The sequence below is a fragment of the Triplophysa dalaica genome, chromosome 18, assembly GCF_015846415.1.
Source record: "Triplophysa dalaica isolate WHDGS20190420 chromosome 18, ASM1584641v1, whole genome shotgun sequence".
In the NCBI taxonomy this organism is placed as follows: domain Eukaryota; kingdom Metazoa; phylum Chordata; class Actinopteri; order Cypriniformes; family Nemacheilidae; genus Triplophysa; species Triplophysa dalaica.
Window position 1 is genome coordinate 6,718,753 of NC_079559.1, and position 25,944 is coordinate 6,744,696.

The window sequence follows — 25,944 nt, forward strand, 5'->3', positions numbered from 1 at the left end:
GGCCGTTTCATTTTTGTTCATATTTGCAATAATCGTTGAATTTGTTTGAGATCTCAAATATGCCAAAGTGTCAGATGGTTAAATATCTCTGACATCGATAAAAAATATGTATTCATAAGCCTAAAACTGCCTCCACTATGAAATTGTCTAAAAGATAGAAGAATATGCTGTTATATAAAATATGTTGAACAATAACCATTTCTATATTATGTTGTTTTATACCATTTCTATATTATGTTGATAAAATGTATATTCTCATGTAAAACCACACTTTGTATCTTGACTAGGTGAATGTGGATTTTTCTTGAGTTCATCTGAGGCCATAAAACAGTTAAACAAGACAAATTAACACACTGATAAAAAGCAGATTTGACTCTTTTGCCAATCCCTTTAGATAAGATATATTTATGCTGTTGACATGGTAAACATTAACAAAATACATTATGTCTACGTAGCATAACACTTGAAATGACCATTACTACCAAAATGTAACTTACCCAGATGACAGCAGATGCTGTGTGAACTACTGGCCTCAAGAAGAGATTTCAAAACAGTTTTAACAAAGAATGAATGAATCTCTTCTTTCTTTTATTGGTAAAAAAGCACAAACCAGCCAATGACCGTACTGCATTTAAGAGTCTCCATTTAATGAAAATTAATATTCAATTACAAAACATTGTAACGATAATAATTTATTCACTTACTCACGTTATATAGACAATTATTTGGTAGTGAAGAAATATTCAAAATAAAGAACAGAGAAAATTCACAAGTGCTGAGTAAATCTGAACCAAGACAAATAAGCAAAACAAACACTGTCGTCCGTCTTCTTTTAAGACTCTACATTCTTAGTTGTTTTATTCTGATAGTGTCATTGCTGACTTGTATGTTTAATGCAACAAACAAGAGCGAACAAAAAGAAAAATAGGGCAAATTTGGCACTTGGTGTCTATGGTGTGGTGTTGTTGACAAATTACAAGCCTCAAAGTTAATGACCACAGGATGTGTAAAAATAAGCACATTCAGAATACTAACAAGTACAAAACAACAGACTTAGAGGTTTCATGGTCTAATGGCATTATGTAAAGTTCAAATCAGATTAAGGCAAGAAATCCATAAGAATTTTGAAATGTCTAGAACCGATCCATGTTAAAAATGCCTGAGTGTAAAACAATTAGTTTTAGTGTAAAACATATTTTTGTAAAGGCCGCCCCCTTAGTGATATTTATCAGGTTCACAAGCGTAACATCTCAAAGGCTTTGGGTAATGTTTCACATGGTGAAATATATGTGAATTATTGTGCTCGTGATAGTGAAAATGCCTGACCTGTTGTAATACTTGCTTTACAATCACACACTCATATTTCACAGCTTTTTAAAGTTTCTCTTTTAGTTTTACATAGCCTTTTAAATCTTCCAGAATCATTTTCTTATACAAATCATATTTCTTCAGCTCTGACAAAAACATACATATAAAAAGGAAGCAGAAAGAAAAATATATAATTAATATAGTGTTGCTTGAAGACAGAATAAAGGAAGGCTACAACAGTGGACAAAGCACACTTAAGACACACCTCCTGACTCCGCCCACCCCTCAGCAAGTGCCGCTGAATGAGATAGGAAGGCAGCTCAATCCAGGTTTCAGAAACAAAACCCATCCTATCGGTGTGATAACACCTTAAAGACACAACATTAATCCAATCAAAGTAAAGGCAATTCCACAGACTTGATAAAACCAAGCAGGAACCAGTCAGAACACATTTTCTGCATTCGTCACGCAGCTCACAATATGAGAAATGCAGTAATAGATATAAAATGCTTAGAATAGACATGATAAGTTAGGCAGCTGAAATTGAGTATTAGGCCACAGACTTCATACACCTTAGGGTTCATCATAGATGTGTATCATTCATAATACATAGAGGAAACAGTTCCTCTTTTCAAAAATTTGGCATTAGCAATGTCGATGTATCAATACAGAATCATATAAAACAAATTCTATGGTTTGCTATGCCGCAATCTTGACTGACAGCAGCCAGTCTAAGCACTTTAAGTCTAAGGTTGCAGTCCACGTTGTTCACACGGTGCACAAAGGGACACGGAAAGAAAACACTGACATCACGGCTCTTGCAGATCATCTTCAATACTGACGCAAGTCAATTCATTCCCTTCCCAGAGTTTTCCTCTCACTTTCTTCTGAAACTGAGTAGGTCTCTTGGCTGGGAAGAGATAATGTGCTCTATTGCAAAATACTGACAAGGAGCAGGAGACTTTCCTGCGCATGTGCAAAACATCCAGCAAAGTGGAGGGTGGGCCACGTCTCTTCCAATAAAGGGCTACGAAATTTTAGAAAGGGGAGGCGGAGGCACATGCTGTATTCAGACTGTTTACTCCAAAAGGCAGAATGGAAGAACCTAAAACCAGAAATGTTCTTTTTTTGTATATCAACAATACTATCCCCCCATGCAATAGTCTGTTAAGCCTGTTTTCAAGGTCTCCACCCTATGTAGTCCACCTTGTCCCCAACAAAGGTCAGAGGTCACAGCGTGACCTTGCTAAGTCTAAGGGACAAACTGGCGCGCTGCTGCGTGCGCGGTAGAGTGGAGCTGCAACGACTGCGCAGCTGTACCGGCCTCCCTTCAGACCCGCGCAGACGCAACAAGAAGTCAAAGTTCGCAGAGGTGCTCATGGCGTAAAACACATTGGCGTTGTCAGGGATAACCAATTCTAAACACAGAGAAAACATAACAGGATTGTGAATGTGAGATCTGCATTACCACAACAAATCTGCAAATATATTTCAAGACTTAATTCATCAAACTCTATTACTTTTGTGTTTTTAAAGTAGAACGGATAATATATATATATAATACCTCTTTCCTCAGAGATGACCTGCACAAGCTCATAGTCTGCAGCTTGGTTGCCTTCCAGGTTGTGTTTGGCCATGGCTCGACAGATCACTGCCGGAGTTTTGTCCTGACTTGTCAGCTGCACAGAAAAGCAAAATTTAGACAAACATTTATGAATGTCCGAAATGTGACCTCTGCATTCAACCCATCCAGAGAGTAGTGAACACGCCTGCACAGCAAGTCGTGAACACACATACACCCGGAGCAGATGTTGATGATGTACACATTTTGAAAAATACAATTTAAACCTACACTGCATACTGTTTATAGTTAAAAAAGTCAGTTCAAAAAGCTTATTAAAAATTTTAATTTACCCCAAGCTATGACCATATGCAATACTGCAACAGGCCACAGGGGGGACTGTGGTAAAGCATTTTGGAAGCAGTGAATTACTGGAAGCACTGCTAAATGTACAATAATGATTAAAATAATTCCCCACTAACCAAGATGCTCTTGTAGAGGTTTCCGTTGCCCTGCTCCAGACTCACTCTGATGATGCAAGCGTCCTGAGCTTGTGTGTTATAGGTGGGTGAGAAACTGGGTGAGGTTGGAGTCATGGGCGTCAGGGAGACCGAACGCCGGTGGGTGCATGGAGGCCCCGGCAGTGTCGGGGAGGCCAGAGATATGGAAGCGCTGGCTGAGGAAGACGAGGTGTCCATGGAGTGCAATGAGGTACAGGAGGAAGACTCGGATAGCTACGGTAAACATACAGATATAGCTATGAAATATGATGTTGAAGTATATTTAAGTATTATGAGATTTTTTGCAATATGTTAGATGTAAGTACCTTCTTCAGATGAGTTTCTATAGAGTGTGTAGGTGTCATGCCCTCGCCCTCTGAAGGGCTTGAGTCGTTGGAAGACACACTGACTGAGTCCATGCTCTCCCCCGAGCTGCCTGTAGGGGGCGACCGAGGACTTTCTCTCATGTGAGAGTTTGAGGCATCGGTCCCTAAAAAGAGTCTAATGTAGGACAAAGACGGAGTAAAAAATAAACCTTTATTGACATTATTTCGTATAGCTCTCGTATTTTTATTGGGTTTTCATATGGTTTTGGGTGACTCACAAGCTCAGTCTCTTCACCATACTCTTGCGTGGTTTTGGTGATGTTGGGCTGTTGTCTCCTAAGCCTTCAATCTCACAGGACAGAGCATAGCTGCAAAACATTTATAATGAGACCAAAATTGATAATATAAACATAAAATATTAAATATAAATTGCAAGAATGCGTTTACCTCTCCTCCTCGGTGAGCAGAGGTTGTCCTTTAAACCAGCGTAAAAATGAGGGGTCAGGGGTCAGACAGTAACTGTTACACGCTGACTGCAGAAGCTTGATCTGAGCGATCACTTCAAACTCCTGAAAGAGATGAAGAAAGAGATTGTATTCATGACTCACATGGCTCTAAATAGCTACAGAGCAAGAGGCGAAAATCCCCAATATTTTTTATTAAAGTGAAAAATATCAACTATTTTAGTGACAAATCATTTAAAATATTTGTACATATTATGAATTGCAATGTGATTCATCTGTATGATTTGGTTTTAAAAGTAGACAGGGACTGACACCAAAAAAAGTGATTAAAATAAATAACAAATAATGAGGAAACTCACTCTGCGTCGCTTCTCGAAATTAAACAGTCCTCCCTATAAAACACAGAAAGACACTTTAGCCCAAATCTTCCTTGATTTTGTTATGAAAAGTCTTCCAAGTTCTTGCAAAACAATCCACAGGAAGGTCACATAATAAACCTTGGAAACAAATACCTCGGCACCCTGGCACTGCTAAGTTAATACCACAAGAGATAATTTGCTTTGGAGACATTTCTTTGGCATGATAATGGAGAATACACCCGACTTACCTCCACTTGGTCAGGCAGTGCTGTATCAAGCATCGTCAGATCTGTGAGAAAAGTACCCAGGTATGGGATCGTCCCTTGCATGGCTCCCTGTACACAAAAAAATATTCATGACTGTTTTTTTACTTAAAGCAGACATTAATAAAAATATGTGATTATTAAGAATGTTGACAATATGAATACATATGGATAGTAGTTTTAGCTATCTAACCATTTCTTTCTGTAACTGTAGTCTCTTCTGTGACCGTTTCTGGTGGTCTTTGGCACAGCTGTCTAAACTGGCGAATTTTGAAGTGCCCTCCTGAAAAGATGATACAGATATAATAGTTAGATATCATGTCAGCTATTAGTGCCTGCAAACTGAACAACGCTTAAAAACTAAAGCTAAGAACGAGAAGTGGGTGCGTGTATGTTTGCCGGCTCACCCTCATCAGCAGCTCTCGGCTGGTAAGATAATTATTGTGATCAGAGAAAATATCGGACAGCTCCTCGAACATCTGCATGCTGTCTCTAACAGGTAGTCAGAAGAAATAGTATTTACAGCATTATATGTTGAACAAATACATTCTCATATGCATAAGAATAAAATTGTATAGTCGATTGACAGAACTTACTTAGAAACACAGGCCCATGTTCTCTTCAGTCTGTAGATAGGATTAGACTGTAGAGCTGACACAATGGCTCTCAGAGACGAGAAGTTCTTACGAATGCGACACTCCTGTGCACATAAAAGTGTTTTAGCTAGATTTATCTATCAGAAATGATTGGATTATGCTGGGTTAAAGCTGGATTGAGTTTCATTGGCATCACTATGTCTACTTTGGTTGACCTAGTTCCAGACAACAACAGACTCACAAAGCAGTTGCTTAAATACCTAAAGTGAATCTAAAATCCTTTTTAGACTGGCATCAGATTTTATCTGTGCCACAAAAGCCCAAATATTTTTAGACACTTACAAAGCACAAAAAAATGCAAATAGATAACGTTTCCATGCAACTGCGGGTGTGTGCATTAAGCACCTGTGCAATGTCGATCCAGCGCTGGATGATGCGGGCACGTAGGTGTGGCCGCATCTGCCGTTGCCGGAGTATAGTGCTGACCACGCACGCTGTCACCGCATTAAACTGAGTGATGGTGGCACGAATGGTGGGCGCGCAATGTTTACCATCCTTCTTATCACGCTGAGACCAGACAGAACCCAAACAGTGATGAGGAACCATCTTCTTAAATAACAGCTGTGAAAGCAAGGACACATTGTTGAGGTGTAAAGACGAGCAGGCTTGAACCAACAAACTAACTAAAGCTAGTGCTTACTTTTATGATTATGATTTAATTAAAAAATTATTATTATTTCTGCTTGATTGACATTTTACACTGTTGGCTATTTTTAACAGCACTTTCCCAATTCTTTAAAAATATTATGAATGCGTATTTAATTTATGAAATATTGAAAATGTCATAAATAATGAAAATATTTTTGGGTAAATCTATCTATTGAGTTTTATGTTTGCGCCCTCGCTTACCGCATCCATGTAGGTCAGCTGCTCTGCTACGAGGTCGACCTCGAAGGACAAGAAGTCCTCCTGCACTTCAATCTCCACTTCCTCCTCTTCCCCCAGGCAGAAAGGATTGTTGCCGAGGAAGCCTCCTGTAACAATCCAACATCAGATGTTTTTGTAAGCACAGGAAGACAGAAAACAAACATGAACAGAAATAGAGACACAGATGAAGTAAATTCACAGTGACCGAAGAAGACCTACCATCCGATTCATTCTCCAGGCTGGCCTGAACTTGTAATTGCTCTAGCAGACTCTGAGCCCGGCGCATTGGCTCTGAGCCCGGCATGGCCTTCTGCAGGAAACCCAGTACACGGTGCAGGCTTGGATATGATGGAGGTTCCTGGAAGTCCTCTGGACACTGATCCAACCAAGCTCTGAGGATAGACGCTAAAGCACTGAGAGAAAAGGGGAACAACACACAAACTAGTGAAAAACAGGACACATGAAAGTGAGCAATGACAGCATTAATGAAAACTAAATAAAACATGTAAGATAACTTAAACAAAAATAAAAACATAATTGAATAAGTAAAATACACTTCCATGATGCAAAACTAACTAAAAAGAATGATAATGATACTGCCAGTGAGGGAATCCCTAGTTTTGCAACGTTGCGATTTATGTAGAAACCAAACATTTTTTTAGTTCCCTTTTTTTATGTTTCTTCTGAACTTCAACGGTAATCATTAAGGCTGTCATGGAAATGAAACAACAAACAAGTTCTGTTGAGAAGCCATTGTAGATAGAGCAAAGATAACCGCAAGAGATACTAAACTCACGTTCTCACAGCGCCTCTGCTCTCTCCTGTCCGGCATTGGTTACTCTCCCCCTCACAATCCTCAAAACTCCCATACCTGTGAAAGAGTAAGGAGACCTGCCGGTAAACACGCTGACAGAGCAGAGACCACAGCAAATACTTAAAGAACCAACCACTAAACTATTATTTTCAGAAGTAAATGTATAGACAAGTAGTGCAAAATGTTTTTTTTTTGTGGTTTTCCAGTAAAAATTACCCAAAAATTTATCAAGATACATTTGAGAGCAAAAGGCTTTAATTTGTTAATTTGAAAAAATCTTGAATTAAGCTTTACCTTTTTATAAGTACCTTATTCAAATTGATTTATCAAACAGTACCTCATTGACAGATATTTGTCTTGTTTTAAGCAATTTTCAATATGGCTTCTAGGGTGGTTGACCACTTACTTGTTCCTTAAAGGAACAGTTCAGCCCAAAATGAAAATTCTTTCATCATTTATTCACCCTCATGTTGTTCAAAACCTGTATGACTCTTCCTTGTGTGGAAGATAATTTGAGAAATGTAGTTTTATGCCAATACAGTGGAAGTCAATAGAGATTAGTGTTGCTTGGGCACCAACATTTTTTTGTGTTCTGCTGAAGAACGAAAGTCATACATGACATGAGAGGGAGTAAATGATGAAACAATTTCAGTTTTTGGGTGAACTATCCCTTTAAGTGAAAACTCAAACCTTATCAACCACTAGTCTACACATGTCTACACATCTCTGATTTTAGCAACCGGAGTTACATTACACTCTTTAAGATTTGTTGAAATCTCAAGCTCAAATATGTGCAGTAACACAAATAAAGAGAAAGAAATTAAGCTTAAAGTCTTCACTTTCATCTCAGATAAATTTCCCACAACCACAAACCTTCCCAACAGCAGCTCCAGCACCCCCTGCGTTGTTGTGAAGGCCCTGTACGTGGAAAGGAAGATGCTGGTGTAGGTCAGGTCATTGTCACCGAACGCTGTGAGTAATGTTTCCACCAAGCGTTCCAGCGTCCCTGCCCGGATACTCCTAATCTTACATGTCTCCAACTGACTCACTGTGTGACCCGGAGGCAACCGGTCGCCTTCCGCCTGATAGAGGACAACAAGCCAAAAACATGGATTATATAAAGCAGTTTCGCTTTTTACGTTTCATGTGTGCGTCCTACTATCGGCATGTGGATTCCGCTTGCAGAGAAACATTGGGGGAAAAGTTGAAATAAACAGGGAAAGGAAAAGAATGAGACCTTGGTACGGCTAGCACGCTACAACAGGAAACCCTACAATCTGCTTTTAATCAGAGAAGCCCTCCTCCTCCCTCTCCCAAACATGCTGGGAAGTCAGCAGACTTTTTAATAATGCTTCATTAGGTGCAAAAAGTACAACTGTTGAGTAGAAAACGTTGGACACAGAAGGTTGATGGGTGCATTCGGTGGAAGAGTAAAAAAAACAAGCAGAAAATAATTTAGAACCACATGTAAAGAGAATTAGATGTGGTCGACAAAACTAGGTCAAGCAATAGACACTGTGACTGGGGTTCTGATGATGTGAAGACGTGTGCTTTCTTTAAATTGCAATGTTCAATTTCTGTGTTTCACGTTTTTTAAATGAGCATTATCTCAACCAGTCACATTTCTACTTGTGTTTTTACTTCACACCCATACATTGCTGAAACAGCTGTGTGGCAATAAACTAACAGCCTGCCTGGATTGTTATAATTCAGTATGGAAATAATATCAGCTCATGAGGGTATTGTTTTTTGATGTTGATTCAGAAGGGTGTTGACGTTGACAATATAGAACAAGTTATTAAAGGGATCATATGGCGCAAACACATGTTTTTCAGTGTCTTTGGTGTGTTATAAGTTGCCCATGTTTGTATTAGACACTTAAATTTGCTAAAATTAAAGTGTTGGAACAAAAGATGCATTCTATCTAAAAGCGAATGCTCACAAAGACCGGCCTGAAACGCCTCGTGTAACCACACCCCCACAAATCTACATCAGTTCGTGGTGTGAGTTGACTAAGACCGCCAAAATGTATACGCAAGTCAGTACTGTCAGTACAATAGCTTTGGTAAATGATGTTCCAATTATGGTAAGAGGCGTTACATTTCAATCACAAGCTTGGAGTATTCGACCAATCGCATTGGATTACATCTAATGATGTAATGATAATATTCATTTTAGCCGTGTCATATGACTCCTTTAAAAGGTTAAAGCAATAGTATTTAAGATGTTGACATTTTTTTGCAACCGACGAGGCTCACTCTTTTGTTGTCACTCAATATACAAAACATGATAAAGTAGTGATAACATTAAAGGGATAGTTCTAACAAAAATCCTGTCATCATTTACCCTCATTCCATTCTAAACATGCACGACTTTCTTTATTCTGGAGAACACAAAGAAGATATTTCTAAAAACCAACAACACTGGGACCCCAATGACTTCCACCGTATGGAGACAAAATCACAGAGACATTTCTTAAAATATCTTCTTTAGTCTTCTTACATACAGCTTTTAAGTGAATTGAGGGTGAATAAATGATGAAAGAATTTCCATTTTCAAACTATCCCTTTAACAGAGCTGTACTTTTACCAAATAAACAACTTTGTATCACGTTTTTTCATTAAAAGTTAGAATAAATCCATGAAGGTAATGAACAGAACACAATAAAACTAAAATGGAAATACTTCCGTAGAGCATAAAAATCTGTACAGGGTCACCTCTAATATACCAGACAGTCTGACCGCCCCAGCATGGGCCGCCAAAGTATTTCTTTAAAATATATTTGGAAGTGCATTGAGTTTAAAGGTCTCCTCACCCCCAGCCATCTTGCGCCTTTGTTTGCCGCCTGCTGGATTTGGACCCTCTTCAGCGTCACGTTATATATGGCCCCTTCCTCGACCTCCTCCCCCCAGTCCTGCACAGAGCTCTGTGAAAAGGGGGACATAATTAATGTTACACCACTGCAACACATCTCAGTTGTGGCTTTAAATACGTACTTAGTCCTTTATTCTTATTGACAAAGTTTCACACAAAGAAATGGAGACTTGGAGAGTAGTAGAGTACTGACAAATCCGTTTAAAATATTGCAGACTTAAATTGTTTTTACACAGAGTATGTGACCACATGATAGCTGGCATGTCTCATCCGATCTCATTAACCTGATAACTTTCACACCACTAGTCCACGACGACTGCTATATTAGTATTATTTAGTGCAAATAAAAAAAGTGAGTGCACCTTTAAATTTAATGATCAAAACTAATTTAGAGAAAAGAGGCCATGAAAGAGAGGAGAGAGGGAGAAAAGATGAGATCAGAGCTGGCATGAAGTTTTCAAAGAATGAGGCTAAGAGCTTTTACAGATTCTTAGTCAAGGACTTCACCATCGAACCTTAGACTTTAGGAACCAAACTCTGTAAACACACGGTATATCCATACATAAACATGTGCACTCTCTATCCCACAAACTCACTCACACAAATACAAACATTACAATGAGATGACCAGCATTGAGTGTCAGGGTGAGTGTAGCCTTTCAGTCTCTGCACAGCCTAACATTCACATTAAACTGTCGGAGAGTGACGAACAGCCACATCGATATATTCTGCCTTCCGCAGTCAATATCAATAAAGTAGAGTTGTGTATCATTGTGTGATATATGCGTGCCTGCATAGTTTCATATCCCAAACTCTTTCTCTACAGTGCAAAGAACTGCAAGTCTTCTTATGAAGTACACACTATATGAAAACAACACATTTCTGGGCGGTTTAGCAGACAGGGCTTAAGCCTATCCCAGACTAATTTAGATGTTAGAGGTGTCTTGATCGAAAATAGCTTGCAAGGACTGAAATATCTTTAAATGTATAAGTGTGATTGTTTCGTCTCTAGATGCGCACCGCCAGTAATGTTTTTTGTAAAATATGTTTTTATAAATCACTTAAATAGGCCTAGTCCTGCTCCCTGTCTGGGAAACCACACCTTATTGTTGAGAGATGTTCTAGTATTTTGATAAAAAAATCATTTTTAAAGCTGCAATCCTCAACTTTTGTCTCTCTATCCCCATCTCTGTTTAAAACATGAAATTGTAGGTTACTTGACATATTATGTTGAAGTCAAATGACGTCAAATGGACATTTACTGCAAAATCCAACCAAGAGCTTCATTTATGAATCAATGTTGTAATCTTACTGTTTGGAATCAGAGGTGTCCTTATGTAGCCTAACGTTTAAAAAGGTTTATTGAGAATGTCAGCAGACTTCACCACAACTATGATCAACAATATTGAATAATATGTATATCAGCCAAGACTTTAAGAAAAGCTAATGCCGTATACGTCCATCAAGTGTATCCAGCTCTCCTAGATACAAAGAAGAATTTCTGCATCTTAGACTACTTGGTTACAAAGTTTCTTAAGTTTAAAAAGAAATGATTAATTGTAGCAACATTTTTGTTTGTTTTGAAAGTTCTGTTTTTCTTCCAACCCAATTAGACTAGAGAGTGAAAACCTTTCTATTAAATCTTTTCACCATTGCGACAGCCAGACAACGTCTGCATTTTTTTATGGGCTTAAAAAATAGCTGTCCCTGGAATGAAGTGGATCAGTCTGTCTATTTCCCGGCCTTTTCCTGTACAGTGCGTTCAGATAAATACTGGATGAGTCATGCAGTCCACACTCGAAAACAATGGTAGGAGGTCTGCGCGCTCACTGCCTGGACCCTGCAGAGTCCACAATCTACGCACTGTGCAGTCCCTTTGTACTGGATGAAATGTTTTCCAAAGCGGCTTTTAAAGGCTGCTCCGTGGCACGGGCACATTGAAGAGGGTGGGGCAACATAAGAGAAAAAAAATCATTAAAATGTCTGAATAAAAAAATGTTGGGCAGTTCTTGAGGCATCCGACTATTTGAAAGCTAATTTGTGGCTGTATGAAATTGTATCCTGACCTTAAAACTAGGTCATATATAATACTCAAGACTTAAAAGGCAATGTGAGAAGAAAAGTTAAATACATTATCTGAAAAACTAAGTTGTGGCATATCTAAGGCCTTTCAAACCATATAAACAAACAATGAAGGGGTGCATCATCTGCTGGATGCTGAACGTGTTATCATCCCAAACAGAGACCCTCTCCCCCATGCTGCCCCCATACAAAAACAACAAAATCCCAAAGCCCGTAAGAAACAATGCCAACAAGTGTATTTAAGCCAATCTGTCCGCTTTGTTTTCATCGGCAGACCAATCGCCTGGAGGCTGTTCACACTCGCAGTCCAGCTAAAGTTGTTATTTCTAGACTGAGAAACTAACGAGATCGCATCTGCCGCCTACGTGGAGCCTTTTAGATCCAAAGTCGTGCGCGGATGATAAACACACGAGCCCGATACATTGTATTGCCCATGCAAAGCAATTAAAAAACATTATTTATATTCCCCACGACCTCCTCCCCAAACTCTTCCTTTATCCTTCTCTCCGGGCTCTCTCTCTCTCCCTCCCTCGTCTTCTTCCCCCCTAGAAGCTCAAACCGCAAAATCAACAGAATGCGGAGGAGGCAACGGGAACCGCAACTTCTTACGTTACCATTTTAGCTTTCCAAGCGAATCTCATCGTGAGGGCCTCTCTCATCGTCCGGCGGAGGCATCAGAACACATATGAAGTCCGGAGAGAAAGGGAAAATGTAAGTTTATCGGCCGTTTGAAAGCAGCGTTATCCTGGGTGAATTGTCCTCTTCCAGAGCACTCACTCACATAGATACACAGATCTCTCTCTCTCTCTCTCTCTCTCTCTCTCTCTCTCTCTCTCTCTCTCTCCCCTCCCTCTTCATCCACCCCCGCCTACCCGCCTCACTAGTGAATGACACAACTCCGCCCACTGCACTCTCTGTCCCACATTGTTTTAAAAGCGTATTTGTTACGGAATGTTGCGTTGATCTCATATCACAAAATCACAGATATTGTCTATCACAGATTATACATTTAGATTTATTGTCATTAAACTAGCATATGTGATTACGTTTTGTTCTTAAGGTCTTGGATTGTTTGGCAGAAAACAATGTATATCCAAAACGATCAAGTAGTACCATAAAAGTACACATTTATTATTATAATATTAAATTCAATTATAAAATGTTATTATTTAGTCATTTAGTCATTTATTTATTTTATTATCTCTTAAACAATGTGATGAATTTGTTCTGGAATTTTAAGGCATCATTTAGAGTCACAAAATTGCATTTTGAATAGAAAACACGAAAATTATATTTGTTGGATCATGTGTCTTGATTTTTTCAAATTACCGTATATAATGTGAAGATTTCTTAAAATAAGTTAAGTTGCCAATTTCTCAAGATTTTTGGCAATGTAGCTTCAGATCTAAGTAGATAAAAAAAGTACTGTTACCATATAATTATGAAAAAGTTCCAGCTTTTAAAAAAGTTTTTATCTACATTAAACAAATAACAAAATGTTATCCTAATTTTCTTAAGGGTGAACTATCCAAAGAATTCAGACACAGCCATATGCCAGCTCAAGGTGAGAGGGCAGGGCAGGGCCTTCTGATGAGGTTACATGACTGAACTCTGAGACAATATAAGGAAGGTTGACGCTGTAGTTGATTGTTTGGGGAGGGAATTTTTCCTCATGTCCCTCACGTGCAGGCCGTCTGGTTTTTCATTTGTTTGAACCGAGGAACCCAATGGAGACAAAGTAGAAATGAGCAGGTGTGACGTGGGCACTCGCTCCCTCTCTCTCTCTCTCTCTCTCTCTCTCTCTCTCTCTCTCTCTCTCTCTCTCTCTCTCTCTCACACATAAATACATTTAATTTTAGTCTCTTTTACTACACACTACACGTAAGCTTTCTAGAGAGCGATTGAGATCATTCATGTGTGATTATTCACTCAGCCATATTGAGGAACACAAAGGAAAACAATTTAATGTTCTCGGCCCTTCAGCTATTGGAATAGGACCAGTGGTAAGATGGTATAAAGTTTTTTAAGGCCAGTTTTATTAAAAGACAGATTCATTAACCATTTCCTCATGCAAAAGCTTAAATAAAACAAAAACTTGTTGTGAATAAAAAAAGTTCATGATAAATTGACTCCTTTTTTCAGGATGACACAGCGATCGTGGGCTTGATTCTGGGTATGGGCTGCTTCATGTACTTAACAGAGATAACCTCTCACCATTGTGCATTTGAATAGGGGATTTAACCCTGTATGCCCCTGGGGGACTTTCCCAAGCCAATTAGTGTAATATAGTGGCCTAACCAAGTACATTGATACAAAAACATTAACCTAAATGTACAAAACCAAAATATTTGCATAGTGTTTGATTTGAGCACAGGTTGCAACAAACTGCAAGTTGTCTACAGAATGTCTTCTGATTTAATTAGAAGTTAGAATGTTACATTTCAGGACAGTTGCAATGTTTGCAAATTTTTTCACGTTCAGTGTCACAAAACATTTCAATAAACATTTCAAAATATTTTAAATATGTGACCCTGTCTGTGAAATCCAGTCTAAAGTCTCATAATCTATTTATGGGATAAGGAGCAAATGAGTAAGTCATAGCCAAAAAATGACAAAAGTAGGTAATGTGTGTTTATCACTATGGTATATTTTGGTATACTGTGTTGAAATTCTTATTTTTAATTAAGAAATTATTAATACTGAAATGAATGATCTTGAGCAGTGAAATTAATTATTTTATTGATACTATTTTGTATTATTTTGGACAAAATATTGAATGGTGGCCTCCTGAACATTGTTTTAAAGGTATTAAAGATACCAAGGTTATATTTTCACAGACTGTTCTTTAGAATAAGCAGATTGATTTTATGTAGTAAAGACTTTAGCTTGGGTTTTCACATGGAGGTTTACATACGTAATATGTAAAGAGTCGAAGAATGCAATAGATTTTCAATCTAGAATTATCATTAATAAGCTATTCAGTCAAGGTCCGTGTTAATTTCCTGCACTGTGGTTAATGTCTTAAAAAACAAAAACAAGGCTGTACTAAACCTTGTGTGTTTGTTCACCTAGGACTACCCTGATGACCTGATACATGACTCTGTCAAACCACACTACATCACCCTCAACGTCACGCACCATCACTACAGTCAGTTCAACAAAGTGAAGCGTGTTTTAGCAGGGATCCCTTCCTTCCCACATGCAGAGCCGTATGTTGTGTGATCAGATAAGGCAGGCCAGCAAGGGCATTGGTGCTCTCTGGGGAAACCCTCATTCTCCTGGATCCACTCCAGTTCCCAGGCTGGTCTGACCGGGTGTCCTCTGCTCGGCTGGTCCCCAGGGACTCTGGTAAGCGTGGAGGAGCAGTGGGAGAGGTTGTGACCTCCATTCCCCCCTCCAGGGACAGCTGTTTGCTCTCAAAAGGGACTGATGTCATCATGTGCACGACAAGAAGGCCTGACTAATGGCGGACGTTTGGACTGGACACGGCTGACGCACACACACACCTCTGATCTCACATGTAACTATAGCCCCCAGGGATTAGGCAGAGAGAGTGGTATATGCGTCATGAGGGTAAATACATCAGTGATGTTCATTAAACAGATGATTAAATAAAATGTATAAATGTGCGTTACGGAAAGAAAATGTATTTCCTAATGTATGAACTAAAAATATATCAAATGACACAAGAAAATATACAGAATAATATATGTGTAAATATATTATAATATATTGAATAATACGTAAGAAATTGCTGCCTTTTTATATTCAGGAATACACTTTATATTATATTGAGGTACATGTGAAAAGATATGGTACTGTGTATGGAAAAATACATTGAACATAATATATTCACTCATGCCATATACACACTCGTGATCATATATTTTACTTATGTTTAACAACCATTTGCACATACATGTTTCATTAAAAAACACAGCTAGATTACAATTGCATAAACTCACCTGCTCTTACTAAAGCACTTAGTAAACTAACATTCACTGCACAGAGAAGCTCACAGGTATTACATTTTAAAGAAAGTAACAAATAAAATTAATGATATTTGGCCAATCATTATCCTATCCACGGGCTCTACTCTTCAACACCATGGTAACCCTAGAGATTACTAGAAACTAGAGATTACGTAATACTAGAAAACTTTATAAATTTCAAAGAATACAACACTAAACACTAACAGATCTCCCCCTATATTAATATTCAGCATAAAGACATGAAATAACACCTAAATTCAAAGATTTTTACTCTCCTTTAACAGCCAGAAGCAAAGCATGCTGGGAACTGGAAATCTGCTTTAACTCATTCTGGAATGTGTCCATTTGTGAATACATGCATTCACATTTATATGGGAAAATCCTTGTGCAATATATACTCAGTAACAACTTAAATGTGATGAATATTAGATTTATTTTTGTCTTAGTTGCTAAATATATTTTTATGTCCAACATATAGCCTTATATTGTCAATGTATATTGCAAAATATTAGCAGCAATTTCCAATATATGGAAATGTATTCAGTAATATATTGCATTTTGCATATTGCAAGTATTTTTGTTCCGTAAGGGGTAACATTGAGGACTTGAGGATTGCTGTCTGGTTATGGTCCTCATATCATTCAAATTCATGGTTGAAGCTTTTGTGCATAGTTTATAATGTAACCTGCTAATTTAAAGGGGTCATATGACACGGCTAAAACAAATATTATCGTTTGTTTTAGATGTAATGCAATGTGTATACACAATTTAAGGTTAAAAAACGTTGCATTTTCCACATACCGTGCTTGTTTGTATCTCCCCTTGCCCCGCCTCTCTGAAACACATGGATTTTTTACAAAGCTCATCTCTCTGAAAAGTGATGTGTGTTTTGATTGGTCAGTTAACCAGTGCGTAGTGATTGGTCGAATACTGCAAGCCTGTGATGGAAATGTAACGCCTTATTTGGAAAATCAGATTCCAAAGCAATTGTACTGACAGCTACACCTTACTTGTCTTAGTCAAATCATACCACGAACTGATGTAGATTTTTGGGGTTGTGGTAACACGAGGCATTTTAGGAAGGCCTGGGTGAGCATTCGCTTTTAGATAGAATGCATATTTTTTTCAGACACTTTAAGTTTTGCAATTTAGGCGTGTCTTATACATACAGTACATGGGCAGCAATAAAGACACAGAAACAAACGTTTTCATGCCAAATGACCCCTTTAACCTTTTTATCTTTTGACACACATACAACTTGACAGGGGGATGGATATCTGTCGTGTCGACACCAAGTTATCTCACCACTGGAGACACACTGAGTATAAGCCTCCCCAGATAACAATCCCAGTCTCCTACCAGTCTCTCCTCCTGTGGTTGACCTGACACAAAAACACACAGGGCCTGTGAACCTACGGAGCACATCGGCATGAGTAACCAGAGCAGTGTTATTGCACCACTGTGGGGGAAAAAAACACAAATTCCAGGAAATCTCCCACTTCCTGCTTAAACCTCCCAACTCCAAAACCTGGCGTCATCATACCTGACCGACAAGGCAGCTATCATGCACCTAAACAACCAAACACACTTACAAAAAAAGATAAAGGAGAAAATCCCAGACTAGGTTGTGTGTATGGAAAGATATACGATCAGATTCTGTACAGCTGTGTCGGGCTAACGTCAGATGGAGAGTTATGAGCAGAGCTGACTCCGACAGAGAGAGCGGGATCAGAGTTTTGGAGCTAGAGGGCGCTGGGAGTTTTATGTAATGCTGGTATTTCTGTCTATGGATTTGGGGGAAGGTTGAGCTCTGCCATGAGATTATGCTGATAAACAGATAATCTGGAACTGATTCACAATTCTCTAGAATCTATGATTGAAATAACATTACATGAACAATATTGTGAAAACATGTTTTCTTTAAAACCACAAAGACTTCCTGTTTGTCATTCTCTAAAATTTTCACAAGAAGTAATTATAGTCCAACACCAAACAAAATCAGAAAAGTGAACACTATGAATACCAACACATGTTATCTGCATAGAATAACTTCATGACCTGTGACATTCGAAGGATAAAATCAGAATAAATTGCAAAAAATATCTAAATCCCACAAAGTAAAATGCTTGATCTGAGCTTTTAACAGTAATGAATGGACTAAAAGTTATTTTCTTTGTCGGTGATTGACAAGGGGTTTCACACAAATGGTGCATAAAAAAACATAAAAAAACATGTTATTTTCTATAGATACCTGTAAGTGGATTTACGATTAAATGAGATAATGTGAAAACAATTTAGGATATATGTATTATTTTGCATACTCTGTACTCATATTCTGTTTAAAGAAAGTAACAGACAGTGTTAATTTATACTGTGCTCTATGCAGTACAATAATATTCCATTCCTATATATCAAAAATATATGATAGAAGTATATAACTGTATTATTTTACTTTTATTTGTATTTTTTTTCCACAAAACATCTGTACATTTCAATTTCATGAACTAAAATCAAGATTTGTCGATGAAAGAAGAGATGAAAATCCTTCATTGCTTCAGATCGTTTCAGATAATAGAAAACTGAAACAAAACAAAGAAAGTGACAAGTTCCCCATTGAGCTCCATTAAAGCACAGACTAAATATATGCCACAGTGGAAACTCTGTTGTTGTGAAATATGTGGTAGATAAATCTGTTAGCATCCTCAAACGACTGGAACAGTTAAGAACTCTCGCAAAAACTAATTTCCCAGAACTTCACCGTCATTCCTGACTGGTCAGTGTGTGTTAGAGTGAGTGTGTGTTTATGTTCTTGATGTCTTTGTTTTTATACATGACCCAGTAGAGGGCAGTATGAAATAATTCTGCTTAGAGTTGCAACTTCAAGACAGAAAAAAATAAACTGTAATTTTATAGCTAAGTTGAAGCCAGCTAGAGTGCTTTATGGTGTCCAAAAACATGTCATCATGTGCTTTATACAATAACACCATCTTAAGTTCTTGTTCTGTCTCATTTAATGTTCTCCTCCCTCATACACCTGTATTTTTTCTTTCTATCGGTTGTTCTTTAGTTTATTTTACTATTTAAGCCTGCTTTATATATTTCTTTAAAACATCTGGGTCATTTGGTCCCTTCAGTATATAGCAGAAATTCACCTCGCCTATGCAAAAATAAAACCAGTAAAGCAATTTCATACACTTTAACCAAACAGCTGGCTCAGCGGTCCCTAAATATCTTCTGTTTCTTCAGAGGACTTTGCCTGCCTTGTGTTCTCGGGACATAGTAAATCATTTTACAAATCATTGCAACTTACTGTTTTAAGGTTAAAGTATTTTGATGGCATGTAGTTATGTAAAAACTTGTTAAAATATAAAATTCTTTACTTGTAAACCCAAATTGGTTGTTTTCAAAATATGTTTTGCAGAGTAGGCCTATTTGTAATGGAGTTGTGGCACATTAACTGTACAGTCAACATGAAAAGTATTATAATCATTGAAGTCTGGTTTCAATATGTCTGGGTTGAAGACAGAACACATACTGGGCTATGGTGGAAAGTTTTGTGCGACATGTTGGTATCATCGTGTTGTTTATCTTCCCTTTTTGATAAATTTGATAAATATTAAATATATTTTAAATAGCCACAGTTGTCAGACAGGCTTCGATGTTCAATTTTCTTTAAAACTCTATTTTCACTGTATTCATAGACAGAGAGATAGGCACCCTGAAGAGACAGATAGACAGGGTTAGGGATTGATAGATAGATAGATTTTAGTCTTCAGACAGTGTGAAGTGACTGATGAGACAGCAAAATAACTTACCGGGCTTGAATTTGTCTGCCTTGAAAGCTCTCACTTTCCTTTAAACTCACTTCTCTTTTCCTCCTCTCATGCCTGACGGCTTTAAGCCGGACCACATGACTGAGATCAGACAATGGGGGAAGACTAAAGAGTTTTTTCTTCATTCTAAATTAATGCACTAAAGAGAATCCAAATAAAGTCAATCCAAATAAAGAGAAAGTGAGAGAATTTTGAATTTTAGAATTTTTTTTGCTCTGTGAAGCTAAACACACATACCTGTCATCTACCACAGCTAAAATTATTTACAGACCTCCCAGAAAGTGAGTTTTCCATAAAAACTATGCTGATTTGGATCTGTTCTATGCAATGTCCAAACAATATTTACATGTAAACCTAACCCCCACATATTACTGAATGTAAAATAACGTACAACTAAATTGATTTATCATGTTTTTAAAGTCGAGGAAATATCATTGAAATAATTTAACACGTCAGACTTAAATGCTTTACTATATTTGTGAGACATATTTAAATATTTGGCAATGCCAAACATACCAACACACAATCTCAGATTGTTCTAACACCATTGCTTTCGTCCACTCATAAGGATAGAGCGGTGGGTTTGATTCTCAAAAATTGTTGTATTAATATATACTTCGAATGCACTGTAACTTGCTGTGGATCAGCCAAATACATAACGTGTAACTGCTTGATCCATGTGGGTTATTAACTTTCCGCCCCAGCTGAATGATTTTTCCCTTTTGAACTTTAGCCTGAACCATAATTTCAATGAGACTGACATTAGGTTTATTAACTTGTGCTATAATGATACACTTGGTGAACCTAAACCGACAGTGGAAATATAATGATACAGTTTTGCAGACTATGGTACTGTAGCATCGTAGTAAATGCTCCTCTTTTTTAAAACACTCAAAAGCATCAGAAAATATTTTGCTCTAAACTGCTTCCTCGATTTGTGAAAATCTTTAAACTTTGAATGATATCAGAGTAGAAGCAAAACATGCCAAATCCACTTCTTCCGGATGAGCACCAGCATTTTTCTGAAGCGCTGACCAATAGGCCACGGCTTTGACCTCTTATACACCCTTTACAGATCTTCATTCATGACTAGTGCTTGTGTAAGCTTAGACAGACCATGTGGAAGTTCTCAAGTTCAAAAGAGTTGCAAAACAAACATGAATCACTAAACTACAAGTTTAATTTTCCACTCAGTCACGCGTGACTCGCAAAACGAAAGAAAGGAAACATCGTCTAGCAACCATCAGTGCCACTTCCAACGAACATCTGCCACTGGTGCTGAAGACTAAGTGCAAAACGGGAAGTCATGCAAAAATGCAGAATCTTAGCTTGCGATTCCTATATTCAGCATAATTCCAGACACGCGCTTGCGGTCGGCGTAAAGCTTTCTAAATGGGCAATGGCACTGACCCACGGTGACTTCCTCAAGAGTAGATGTGTACAACACGACTGTGCCATATGGACAGAATATGTGAGTGCATTGACCCCGGTCCTTGATCACTTGACTACAAAGGTTTTTCTTCATTGCTGCGACAAGCAGAAAATCAGCAGCTATATCAGCGTTTATGGCTGGTGGCGCAGGGAGTGATGCAGAGCAACTTGACCCACGTGACGTGAACTTTGGTCACCATCCTCATCATTAAAGCCATTTGTGATGATTAAAGCCCAATTACATTTTAACAAGCCGTTTTGTAACTCTGGTAAAGGAGAGAAGCAGTGGTTAAGGTGTGCGTACGGTAGTCATAAAATTGTTTACGTTACATAAACTCTCTGGATTCTAAGTGAGCGATGGTTTCCAGTCTAAATCCGAAAAGTTTTTTTTCACTTATTTTTATTTACTATTATTTGTCTTTTTTTCACTGCTTTTATTGCGTTTAAAAAAAATTCAGAAATGCATATGCAATGTAAAACATTCCTGCTAATAAATCAACTGGGAGAGAAGAAGAGAGCAAAAAGTCGTTTCAGCAATTTGAAGCATTTATGGGACACAAAGCCTGTTTGTATCAGCCTCTACTGTATGTGGGTCCACTTGAATCTGGGTGTTTGCCGCTTGTCACTGAATATGTTTGAATGGAGTGTGTGAACTGAGCATATGTACGGTATTGGAATCTATGGGTGAGCGTGGGGTAGAAAGACAGAGAACTCTCAATAGCTTCACTGTCCGAGGAACAATACTCTGTCGGAGGAACAATACTCGGAAACTCTCTAGTGTGAGAGGAAGGGACTTGAGCCAGGATGTCGGATAAGAAGGATGGATCTCTCTCTGTGTTGTTTTTACTTTATTTCTTCTCTCTGCCTGTTATGTACTCCTAGTTTATCATCTTACAAATCTTTTGAACCAAAGGCTTTTGCTTAGATCTAAGTTTCGTAGACAAATATATATTGTGATAATAGTGATGTATTTGTTTAGTTACAGAATTAAAATTCCAATAAAAAAATGGGTGACAATGCCAAGAGCTAGTCCAAATTTCTGTATTGTAAATGTACAAACAAGTCTGCTATGTAGATTCACATATTTACACACCATTAAAATAATCCATGTTAAACATTCATCCCCACCGGCCTGACCTCCAGTCATCATGTCTAATACCGTTTTATCACTTATTTCTAATCTGTGCCTTCAGAGAATATGTTATGATGCTAAGACTCTTTCTGTGTAACACAATGATGCTGTTTCCCTGAATTGAATCATAACATGCTGGTAAGCGCTCAGCAGCGGTCAGCACCACTGTGACTATTGAAAAAGTGCTGACAGAGAGAGAGAGCTTTTCCCGCTTTGAACCCCCCCCACACACACCGCCAAAAAACACACAAACACACACCTCATCCTCTTAACAAACCCTGCTGGTCAATGCGTAGGTGGCCAAATCTAGGGGTTTTCACAACCCCTAGTTGTCTATTGTTCTCTGATTAGGTGATTTAACTTTCCTGAATGGATTAGCTCACTGTTTATTTTTACACACATAATGACCACATATGAAAGACAAAATGTAGGTTAACATAATTTTCAGCATATCACTGTACAGGACGCAAAATTAAATGTATGAATGTACAATATTTTTCGAAGGTGCTCAGATTTCTCAGGTTTTCCCTCTTTTGGGTAAAATCGTGTCCCCTATATATGTAGATCACCACACGTTAAATTGACCACTGCAGACACCTTTAAATTTAAATATATACATCTTTTTTGAATAAAATATGTGGGACTACCTAATAAATTATAAGCTAGCCTCAATAACACCAGTGAGCACATTTTTTAATGACACTAACTTTCAGACACCTGTATGAGTACAACTGATTCCTTCTGCAAACATAATAAATTGTTCTGACCAAAAAATGAGCTCCATGCAAATCAGGCACTTTAACATGAAGTCAAACCACAAAAATCGAATCTCATCACTTAAACTAAAACCAAACCCGAATATTACTAAATGCAGCTTACTAATTTACTTATCAATTCATCTTCACGCACAAACCAACATTCACAAAATTATAAGAAATCACCAAAAAGGCACTCTATGACAGGAACACAAAGTGGCAGTGGAAGACTGACCCAGTGTCGAGGGCTGCTCTCAGGTGACCGTGGCTGATACCTCTGCAGGGACACTCCTCCATCCTCATCCAGGTCTAGGTACTGCGGATTGGGCGGCCAGGGAAGCAGCGATGCCAGCGGGTAGTGAGAAATCATGATGCCCGTGAAGGTTGACCACACATTCTCAAGCTGGACAGCAGGACTGAAAAGATGTCCGTATTGAGCGTCTTCTTCCACTTCTGTGTCCAGTCACAAATCTGTGAGACAAAAACGCTGATCCTGTGTTTTTCAAATGTCTGTATCTCAGTACGGCACTTGCAGTCCAAGTTTTATAGTATTTTCCTGCAAGCTTGTTCTTGCCCTTGTTGAGGTGAAACAGTCCGGTAGATCTGTTTAAACTTCCACAATTATGGCTTCCCAACACATATAAACAATGTATTTTTCTTTACTCAAAGGCGAGTGGAGGTTGGCAGCCTCTCTGCTCTGGTCACATTACTGGTTAAAGTCTATTGTAATTCTCATTCTCTCTCTCTCTCTCTCTCTGGTCTTTCTGAAAGTAGGAGGAGAGGTAAGCAATAAGCCCTCCCCCTGCAGTAATGCCCAGAGAGAGAAGAGAAAGACAGGAAAAGAAAGAAAGGGGTGTGTAAGGGGGTCACATTCTAAAGGAATAGTTCACCCAAATATATGTCCTTCCAAACCCAAATGTTGTTACAGGTTTAATCACAAAATTTAGTTAGGATTTAGGCTTTTGAGGCACTGGCAGAAAAGGTATTAGAAAACATGTTTTTGATTATAAAACAGCAGTTGAGAGAGAGCTGGAGGAGGAACTGACTGAGACATGATTCATGTACATCGTAGTTATGCAGTAGCTTTTGGTAATGGAACTTTCCTGTTAACCAATAATTCAGCATTTTGGTTTTTGATACAAAGACCAAATACAAGTGCATACAGTTTAAACAGGAATGTAACCTTCGAGGAGAATCACGAGCATTGACCACTGCAACAGACCACCTGATCAGCCACCTGTGAACTTTGCGTTGTTGTCAGTAAATGTAAAAAACAGACATAATGATACAGACACACACTGTATTGACACTTAAGTGTGCTGAGGCGAACCTGGGACAGTTAATAAAATACAGAGTTTAGAATTTCCGATTGTTGCAAAAATGCCTCTGGCAGATATGTGAATCAGTAACATTAAACACAACAGCAACATCCGGAGTAAATGTTTAGAAGCCTTAAACACAACACACAAGGAGATATGCAATAAAAAGCAATATTGTTAGTTGATAAAACTTGTGTGCAAAAAACCCATCTAAAATGTCAAATTTCTCCTTTCAGTCTCTCCGTTGGTACATATTTTTATATACATTTAGCCGACAGCTTCAGGTTACAGGCACATATCTTTATTTCATATGTCTTTATGTTTGCGCAGATGTGCAAGTTAAACTTTCTCTTATTTAATACTATTTTAACAAAAGAGGATTATGTCATTTGCACTAATGCCCATCAATTAATTTATGTTATAGAAACTGCTTTCTGTTCTTTTAGGAAGAATCTATGAATACATCTTGACTAATTTTGTATGACATGGCTCATTTTCTCAGGACAAAGTGCTGAAGAAGGCATTAGGCAGAACACAATGGACGTGAAACACTCTTGTAAATGACAGGATTGATCTCTCAAAGGATAAAGTTCACCAGAAATAGTGAGAGAGTTTATGACCAAGAAGAATTTTAGTTAAGTACAAAACAGTAACCCTAAAAGGGAGTTTAGATGCAAAATGTTATCTGTTTCTACCAAACTTGTCCCTTGGTACCATCTAGGGAGCAATGGTGGAATAACACTCACAAATTAAACTCAATAGGGTAAGAAATAGACATTTGAATTAAGTACTTTATTCAAGTGTATTTTTCTTATCCCACTGGCAGATATTTTGCAGATTTTTGTATCTTTCCTTTTAGAAAACAAGATTAAAATATGTGACTTTCCTTGTCAGATTATCTTGATTTAAGAAAATATGTAGACAACACAAAGATACTAGATAAAGAAAATATTTTTTGAACGTAGCTTATACCGACATTCTTAGCTAACAGATAACGTTCCACCTGAAAATATAGCCTCCAAAGGCTCCACCCCTGACTAATGGCTGAAATACTCTACAAGACTTTACAAATCTGAACAGATTTTCTTAAACTAGACAGCATAGACTTCCAGACGTCTTGAAAGTTTTAGATAACTAAACACTAACTGATTAAATCTGCAGGCTGGTACAGACTTTCTGCAACAAGTTCAGATTGAAACTCTGATCAAAATATGAAAAAAAGTCTTGTACTGCATTTTAGCCTTAAAGGAACGTGTTGTGGTGTTGTGATGTCTACTTGTTGTGGTGTTTAAAGTCTCCAGTGTTATTGTGAGTATGAACTTTCTATCTGATGGAACACTGGGGAAACGGTGTCTGACAGTAATGTACCGCCTGGTATGACAAAATAGCCTTCAAGGGCTCCACTGTC

The 25,944-nt window shown here is 38.1% G+C and overlaps 1 protein-coding gene across 2 annotated transcripts; it reads right to left on the minus strand.

Annotated features, from left to right (window-relative positions):
• Positions 1-626: 626 nt before the first annotated feature.
• On the minus strand, positions 627-23,929 carry rgl1 (ral guanine nucleotide dissociation stimulator-like 1). 2 transcript variants are annotated; one of them, XM_056773471.1, is made up of 18 exons: positions 23,453-23,929; positions 9,934-10,044; positions 7,992-8,200; positions 7,101-7,175; positions 6,524-6,717; positions 6,287-6,411; positions 5,783-5,998; positions 5,378-5,481; positions 5,189-5,273; positions 4,975-5,064; positions 4,767-4,853; positions 4,519-4,551; positions 4,143-4,264; positions 3,974-4,063; positions 3,696-3,870; positions 3,352-3,603; positions 2,873-2,987; positions 627-2,726 (listed from the first exon to the last, which is right to left on the minus strand). In XM_056773471.1, exons 1-18 carry the CDS (start codon positions 23,585-23,587, stop codon positions 2,539-2,541), a joined length of 2,406 nt encoding a protein of 801 aa, XP_056629449.1. In that variant the 5' UTR covers positions 23,588-23,929; the 3' UTR covers positions 627-2,538. The 2 variants fall into 2 exon arrangements, with proteins under 2 accessions (XP_056629449.1, XP_056629450.1); XM_056773472.1 differs by lacking the exon at positions 23,453-23,929 and adding an exon at positions 12,689-12,848.
• Between the last annotated feature and the right edge of the window lie 2,015 nt (positions 23,930-25,944).

What these genes read in the sequence shown, in the direction of transcription:
- rgl1 (XM_056773471.1), bottom strand. Translation starts at nt 23,587, where the DNA reads ATGATTTCTCACTACCCGCTGGCATCGCTGCTTCCCTGGCCGCCCAAT. An exon ending in AAGGCGCAAGATGGCTGGGG is followed by an intron (nt 8,201 to 9,933) that starts GTGAGGAGACCT and finishes GTCCTCTATCAG; the next exon opens with GCGGAAGGCGACCGGTTGCC. An exon ending in ACCTCTACAAGAGCATCTTG is followed by an intron (nt 2,988 to 3,351) that starts GTTAGTGGGGAA and finishes TTTTCTGTGCAG; the next exon opens with CTGACAAGTCAGGACAAAAC.